Source organism: Microtus ochrogaster, unplaced genomic scaffold (assembly GCF_000317375.1).
Source record: "Microtus ochrogaster isolate Prairie Vole_2 unplaced genomic scaffold, MicOch1.0 UNK29, whole genome shotgun sequence".
Taxonomy (NCBI): domain Eukaryota; kingdom Metazoa; phylum Chordata; class Mammalia; order Rodentia; family Cricetidae; genus Microtus; species Microtus ochrogaster.
The window spans coordinates 1,923,500-1,932,112 of NW_004949127.1; the positions used below are offsets into that span (position 1 = coordinate 1,923,500).

The 8,613-nt window shown below is 49.7% G+C and overlaps 1 protein-coding gene across 1 annotated transcript in view; it reads right to left on the reverse strand.

Moving 5' to 3' along the window:
- The window catches only part of Spag1 (sperm associated antigen 1), a 53,655-nt gene that overhangs the window by 3,857 nt on the left and 41,185 nt on the right, over window positions 1–8,613 (reverse strand). The window contains exons 14-16 of the mRNA XM_005368124.3: window positions 8,209–8,369; window positions 6,484–6,616; window positions 5,201–5,327 (exon numbers count right to left, since the gene is read on the reverse strand). Coding sequence (XP_005368181.1) covers window positions 5,201–5,327; window positions 6,484–6,616; window positions 8,209–8,369 — 421 coding nt within the window. The remainder of the gene's footprint in view (window positions 1–5,200; window positions 5,328–6,483; window positions 6,617–8,208; window positions 8,370–8,613) is intronic.

The following is an 8,613-nucleotide window of genomic DNA, read 5'->3' on the forward strand; positions in this document are numbered from 1 at the left end:
GAGACAGTCGGCATACACCACACTACAGCAAACCTCCACTGTGAGACAGTCGGCTACACCACGCTACAGCAAACCTCCACTGTGAGACAGTCGGCTACACCACACTACAGCAAACCTCTGCTATGAGACAGCATACACCCCACTACAGCAAACCTCCACAGTGAGACAGTCGGCTACACCATGCTACAGCAAACCTCCACAGTGAGACAGTCAGCAATCACCACGCTACAGCAAACCTCCATAGTGAAACAGTCAATATACACCACGCTCAGCTTCCCACCTCACTCTAATCTAGAGATTCCTTCACACGCCCAGCAATATTTTCCCTGGTGTCTTAGTCAGGGTTCCTGTTGCTGTGATGAAACACCATGACTGAAAAGGAAGTTGGGGAAAAAGGGTATAATTTGGCTTACTCTTCAGTATTGCTGTTCGTCATTGAGCAAAGTCAGGACAGGAACTCAAACAGGGCAGGAACCTGGAGGCAGGAGCTGATGCAGAGGCCATGGAGGGGTGCTGCTTACTGGCTTGCTCCACATGGCTTGCTCAGCCAACTTTCTTACAGAATCCAGACCAGCAGCCCAGGAATGGTACCACCCACCATGGGCTGGACCCTCCCCCATTGATGACTACATGAGGACATGCCTTACAGCTGGATATCAGTGAGGCCTTGTCTCAACTGAGCTTTCTTCCTCTGACAAATTGACACACAAAACCAGCCAGTACACAGGGAAATGCTAAATCCAATCAAACTGATGGCGACTATTAACCATCACAGTCCCTGCTGGTGAAAGCTAAGATCCTAAGCCAGGTATGGTGCAGAGCCAGAGCCCTAGCTGCTCTGGAAACCAAGGCAAGGGAACGGTTTGAGCCCAGGAGCCCCAAACCCCCTGAGCAACAAAGCACAATGAACTTCCCAATCAAAACCAGACTTCTCAAGGCTGCAGCAGGGAATGAAAGAACAAGTTAACCCATAACAGGCACCACAGAGTGTAGGCAGCTTTTCTAACACTCTTGTTCCATAAAACCTTGCAATGTTCTTGCCATTTCAGCCGTGTCCTAGAACTACAGACTAGACCCATGTTTGGTTAAGCCCAACTGTGAGGCGGAGGGGAACCAGAGCCTCTCTTGCGTGCATGAGCGGCACCGTAGCAGCATGCACCGGAGGCTGAGACAGAGACCCTGAACTAGCGGCTGTGTGCTATTCCTGGAAGAGGAGCAGTAATACCATGTCCCTTCCTCCTCCCACAACAACTAGAGGAGGAGTGACATGTTTCGAGACACAGCCGTAAAGCTGGGTGAGGTCTATTAAAACGAACCACTTGCATTCTCTGACACTGTGCACATCTGTAACGCATGTCCACATTCCAAAACGTTAGGGCTCCTATAGAACCGGGGAGAACAGACATTGCATTTACACTAAGGTGTCCTAGATGGGGAGCCACAGAGCAGAAGCACAACAGGAGGGCCAGGCGTGGGGGCGGCAACAGCTAACAAACTTGCCACCCCAAGACCATGTCAAGCTATAATTTACTCTGTAGCCTCATAGACAAATGCCTGTCCCCATCTTCAAAGGGAAGACACATGGAAACAAAAACCTTCGAGGTGACATAGCAGTCATGCCCAGAGGTGGGCGATAATCCAGTGCAGCCCAGTGTCACGGTCTCAGGACAACAGGTCTAGGGGGACGCCGGCTGAGAAGTGGGCATCGCTCACACGGGATGCTCACATATTCAAGAGTCTGCTTGAAGGCCGGTCTGTCTGGGTGCAGGAGTGTGAGAAGTTGGAAAGCACTGGGCTAAGCAAACAGGGAGGGGCAGCCCAGCAGTATGGGACAGCTGATGAGGCAGAGATGTAGGGCCACCTAGTCCACAGTGGTCACTGAGCAGGGATGCGGTGACAGGAAGCCTTGGGACTTGTCCCCTATGGTTCTATCAGAGGAGACAATAAAAAGCAGACAACTTGCAAATACTGCTGAGTTGTTCTGATACAATAAAGGGAAGCAAGGCTTGAGCTGGATAGACTGGTGGGGGAGGAGGGGTTCCCTTTGCTACAGTTGCAAAGGAGCTGAGACCTGAAGAGAAAGCAGGGGAGGGACTGCGGGGGGGGGGGGGGGGAGTGCAGAGCTCCCACCAAGAGTGTGACTGGGGCAGAAATGAAGACAAGTTGTGGATACCAGGCTGGAGAGATGGCTTCCTGGGGAAAGCACTTGCATGAAGGAGCAGGGACGTAAGTTCAAATCCCCCAGGACGTGTGCAAAAACACACGCTAGTGAGCATCTCGGACTGCACACCTGGCACGCCTAGGAGGGATGGCAAGCAGCAATGGGAAGATGCCTAGAAGCCTGCGGGGCCAGTTGCCTGCTGTACACGACGGTGAATGAGAAACCCTGTCTCAAACATGGTAGATAGAAGCTGAAGACAATGGAGGTTGCTCTCTGATCTCCACGTGTGTACCCTGGCATGTACATGTACACACACTCGCGCGCGCACACGCGCGCGCACACACACACACACACACCTAAAGACAGTTTAGAACAGCAGGCTCTGAGTGGCCTTCAGCTTGGAGATGCACATAGAGAAGCTGCCACCTGTGCTACACTTTTAGTCCTAAGCACCTGGTCGAAGCCCATATCCTGACACACAAGAGTCTCAGCCACCGTAGAGTCTAACATTAAGTTTACTTGGCATGGACCTCAGCCTACTGAACAGATAAGCTGCCAGAGCCAAGCCAGAAAAACAAGTTCCGGGGACATAACCGAAGGAGAGAGCCACTCCAACTTGATATATTCTGCCTGCGTCGTCACAGACATGCTAAGATTCACTCCAAGGAAGTATAAACTTCCAGTTCTTCTTAGAGCCTCTGACCTTCAATTGGTGGAAGAGGCCAGTATGAGCTTCCTGCCCTAGGTGTGGCCCTATAGACTGCATGAATCACTGGCCCAAAGCCATTGGACAAAGCTCAGTGTTGAGTGGTGTTGAAGGAGTCTCATACCGTCTAGAAAATCTTTATGTGGGGCTCACAGATAGAAAGGCTGCTACCAAGGAGGTGGCGGGTGGAGGGGGGCGTTGTTGAATAAACATAGCATGTGTTGGCTGCAGCCACCACCGGCTCCCAACCCCCAACATCTGTCCTAGAGACTGGAATCACAGGGTCTATGCAGGCTGACAGGGTGCAAGAATAGAGAGGCCTTGTGACCCTGTGCTCCCAGAGGATGAGGATCCACAGAGCTGATGACTGTGCTCCCAGAGGATGAGGATCCACAGACCTGATGACTGTGCTCCCACAGAATCCACAGACCTGATGACTGTGCTCCCACAGAATCTACAGACCTGATGTCTGTGCTCCCACAGAATCTACAGACCTGATGACTGTGCTCCCAGAGGATCCACAGACCTGATGACTGTGCTCCCAGAGGATCCACAGACCTGATGACTGTGCTCCCAGAGGATCCACAGACCTGATGACTGTGCTCCCACAGAATCTACAGACCTGATGTCTGTGCTCACAGATAGCTCCTCATTTCTTGTTCTGTAATAAGCTTGGAGTAAGGTGCTCTTTCATATTCAATAGGTCAAAACTACCCCTGCTCTGAACCTGGCTATTCTCCATTATCACTCTGAGGCCTAGGACGTACCCCACCAGATACTTATACTATTTTGTCCCCCCAATTTTACCTTCAGATAACCTTGAATTAATGCTTACCTGCTGTTACAGTTTGCTTCCTCCCTCCCCCAATGCATAATGGAAGTCCTATCTCACAGTACAGCAGAATGGAGTCATATTTGGAGAGAGTGCTGAAACAGGTAATAGATGTCTTAGGTGGTTCCTAGTCCAGTGTGATAGCTGTCCTATCAAGAAGAAAGTTCAACTCTCACAGGGATAAGAAGAAAGAAGGAAGAGTAGGAGGTGGGGAAGAAAAAAGAGGAGGAGGAGGAGGGAGAGGAAGAGGAAGAAGAGGAAGAAGAAGAATAGGAAGAAGAAGAAGAGAGAGACTAGGAGATATTTAAGAGTCTAGTGGAAGCTGGCAGTGGGGCGTACACCTTTAATCACAGCACTCAGGACGCAGAGGAAGGTGAATCTCTGAGTTCAAGGCTAGCCTGGTCTACAGAGTGAGTTCCAGGACATTCAGGGCTATGCAGAGAAACCCTGTCTTGAAAAAATCCAAAGAAACAAAACAAAAGAAAAGTTCAGTGGGAGTCATCATGTACCAAATATTTTCCTAGTACTTGGGAGGCTGAGGCAGGAAGAACACCAGTTTGAGGCTAGCCTGAGTTATATAGTGTGTTTCAGACTACCCTGGGCTAGAGTGAACCCGGTCTGAATGAGGTCCCCCTCCTCAAAAAGCTGCATTTCAGGAAATGCATTCTGCACTGACTGGTAATATTTCTCCCTCTCTACATTGCAGGAAATGCATTCTTCAGTGACAGGTCCCCAGTGATGTTATTCCCTATATAGGAACAGTAACTGACCCATATTTCTAGGCAGAACAGCACCTGGGAGGTAGAGACAGGAAACCCAACTTCAAGGCCAGGCTCTGCTATCTAGGGAATGTGAGACCAGCCTGGGCTACTAGAACCCTGTCTTTAAGAAACAGAAGGAAAAGAGGTTTCCATTCGAGGGGGTCTGCATGAGGAGAAGCATGTTTACACAGTTTATGGAGCCCCCTTTCTTCAGCGTGTATTATGAGAAGAGCAGCCAGGACTGTCAGCTAAGCTAGCTCAGGGTGCAGGCCACTATACACGTCTAAATCCTGGCTACATCTCTCCCAGCATCCTCTAGGTGGCCCATGTGCCATCAGGAAGCTTCCTCTCCCCACCTCCAACTGCAGTCTATTGCTAGTGGTTGGGTTTTTGTTGTTTTACTACAACTTTTTTCTTTGAAATTTTCCTGTCTTTACACAATAACATGGCAGCAACAAGCTATCTCCCTTAAAGTGAGCATTCCCTGACGCCTCAAGAAGGGAGAGCTGTAGCCAAATGCTCCCTGTGGACTGCGGTCCAGCTGGACAGGAACTGAGAGATGCCCAGTCCACCTTGGAGACGAGGGTGAAAGCTAGAAACCTGTTCCGAGGTTTCCGAGCAGGTCAGTGTCTACCAGGATTCAATATAGCTGTGAATTCATAATCCTGACATTTACATTCAGTATACTGCTCCATCTGTTCAAGGATGAAATTTACCCACAATGGCAGAGAAGCCCTCACCTTGAGTCCTTTCTGGGCGAGCGCTAGTCTGTAACAGGCTTTCTCATTCCCTCCGTCTATCTGAAGCGCCTGGTCACAGTCCAGCTTTGCCTCTTCAAACCGGCCCAGCTTCAAGTAACAGAGAGCCCTGGCGCAATGCAAGAGAGTCAAAGAAGCTGATCAGTGTGTGGAGACGGCTAGTTGGGGGGGTGGGGTGAGGACTAAGGGTGATCAGCCTCTCCAATGAGGAAGTTCAGGAAACAGATCCGGGACGCACAAGGCTAAGAGGTGAGTGGAGATGGCTAGGGAGGGATGAGCTGGTCTAGAGCATAGGAGAGAACAGGGATCCAGATCTTCCAAGCAGCAAGACACTAGGCAACAGGAAGCCCGCAGAGAGGGGAGCCAGGCACTGAGCTCCGTGTGCAAAAGGGTCTTCAGAGAAACCTGTGAGCCACCCCTGCGCGGGCAAAGGCTGAAGGAGAGGGGTAGAAACTGTCTGTTGGATTTAGTGATGACGTGTGTGGCCAGCAGTGGCCACAAGAGGGATGTGTACAAAGAGACTAGTCAAGAATTTATCGGAGGGGCTGGAGGGACGACTGGGCAGTTAAGAGCCCTTGTCCTCACAGGGCACCTGGGTCTAGTTCCAGCACCCACAGGGTGGCTCACAACCATTTCAACCCCCTTCTGATCTTTGCAGGTGCCCTGCATGCACATGGTATCCATCCACCCATACAGGTAAAACACACATAAAAAAAAAAAAAAGACTTAAATGGGGGGAGGGGTTGAAATGATGTAAACACAGTATTTACTTATGAAATTCTCAAAAAAATAAATAAATAAATTGCATGAAATAGCTAGACCAATGCTTAAAACTGATTCTTTATTCTTCCGGTTATTATTCCCTACCTACACTATACTCTAAACCCATCAAATCCTCAAAGTACCGCAGTGGTGAAGATGGTTCCTGCTACACCCTGTAAGAGAGGCTTGTCATTCCTGTAGCACGTTAGAAGAAAAGGACCCCTCACCCTACCTACCCCCATGCCCCAGCTCCCACACTGGACAGAGCTTAGGCCCGGCTTGCGGCAGCCTGGCCTGGCTTGCGGCAGCCTGGCCAGGCAGACAGGACAGGGTCAGATCAGGACAACAACATCAGCCCTTCACCGTTCCCAGTCCCTCTCTAACTCTTGCAGGCCAGCTCTTCCAAGAAACACCAGGACAGCGTGCACACCGATTGCTAGAAGCATTACACAGAACTGGCAATGAATGTGTTTTATTTAGCTAAGGCGTCACAGAGAACTTGCCTGTTTGTGTATATGGCACACTCCCTGCTGTTGATTTTTAGGCATTCGCTGTATTTACTGATGGCATCTTTATAGTTTTTGTCCTTTACGAGTTGATTTCCTTCTTCCTTAAGGGCTTGAAATGTTTTTTCATCTATGGGACCAATGAAATAAGAACATAGAGAGAACATTCCCGTAAGTGGATCGATGAAATATTAAGAGCGATTATGGGTAGACCTCCATGGCAAGTCCTGCGCTTGCTCACCGCGAGGAGCTGAGCTAGAGAGAATAAGACGTAATGTTAAAGAGGGGATGCTGCTGAATGTATGGATAATCATGACGCTGCTACTTTCAGATTAGGGAATAAAATGCCAGCAATGCGTTGCACGTGTTGGCGTGTCTTCTTTTCTCCACTGGAGACACTGCAAGGACTGTGTGAGGGATGGAGAGTCAAACCACACACCAGGACACGGGTGAGCAGCTGGCGTGAGGCGGTCTCAAACGTGACTGCTTCCGCGAGGTCATGAGCCCCACGGTTTCCTGTAATTGCAAGGCATGCTGTCTCTTTAAGTGATTGGGTAATAGTACTTCAGACATCGCATTAAGCTGCAATTATGGCTGCAGGTGTCACCGGTGAGTGGGCATAGTGGTGCATGGCTGCAGTCCGGCTCTTGTGTGGTGGAGACGGGAGGACCACAAAGCTGAGGCTGGAGCAATGGCTCAGCGACCAAGAACACTTCCTGTGCTTGCGGAGGACCCGGGTTTGGTTCCCAGCACTGTGGCAGGTGTTTCAGCCTCTGTGGGCACCGGTGCTCACAGACACACACTCACACACAGGCATAATTTTGAAAACTGGGGACTGGCTCCCTGGTTAAAAGCACTCACTGTCTTGCATATGCATGTGTGTGAGCACTTTGTCTAGATGTACATATGTGTACCACGTGTGTGCCTGGGACCTGATCCCCCGAAACTGGAGTTACAGATGGTTGTGAGCCATCACATGGGTGCTGGGAATTCAATAAACGTTTGATGATGGCAAAGTTTTAAAGCCTCATGTGGTATTTACCCAGCATCCAAATTTTCTTACTATGTTTTTGCATATTATTGTTAGAGAATTTATTTGTGATGTGTATTTGTGATTTGTGCCACAGCAAGCACGGGGAACTCAGAGGCAATTTGGGGCAGTCTGCTCTCCCCTCCCCCACAGATTCTGGGGCCTGAACATGGGCCTTCAGGTTTGCATGACAAGCCCTTTGATACACCAAGCGCCTCACCTGCCCTGAACCATTTTTTTCAATTTTTTTTTATGTGTATTGGTGTTTTGCCATGGGTGCCAGATTATCTGGAACTGGAGTTACAAACAGTTGTGAGCTGCCATGTGGATGCTGGGAATTGAACCCCGGGTCCTCTGGGAGAATAGCCAGCACTTTTTTTTATTTTTATTTTTTTAAAGAAATCTCTTTCTTTTTTAGATTTTATTTATTGTGTATACAGCAGTCTGTGTGCCTACAGGCTGGAAGAGGGCACCAGATCTCATTTTGGATGGTTGTAAACCACCATGTGGTTGCTGGGAATTGAACTCAGGACCTTTGGAAGAACAGCCAGTGCTCTTAACCTCTGAGCCATCTCTCTGCTGAGTGATCTCTCCAACCTGACTCATGTTCAGGCTCCGCCCCCTCTGCTCTGCCCCAGGATACCCCTGTAGCTCAAGATGCCTTTGGAGGAAACACAGGTATTCCTTCTTACCTGTGATGCCAGGCGGGCAGCCGCTGGGATGTGGCTCCTGGTCTGGGGTCTCGGCAGCAGGATGCCAGACTCGCAGGGGCTCAGACGTGGGTACAGTTGGGATGGGTGGCAGGTTCTCCCGCCATTTTGGTCCATCATGCTCCATTAAGATCTTCGTTATCCTAAACAGAGAATGAACAGTTGATGTGATCAAGGAATTAGTGCTTATCTTAATAAAGGTTGAATCAAGAGTCAGACTGACTGCCTGGCAGGTGGTAATGCCTTTAATCCCAACACTCGGGCAGGGGTAGGCAGATCTCTGTGAGTTCCAGGACAGTGAAGTTGGTTACACAGAGAAATCCCCTCTCGAAAAAACAAAAGAATAGGAGGATAGGAGGAGGAGGAGGAGGAGGAGGAGGAGGAGGA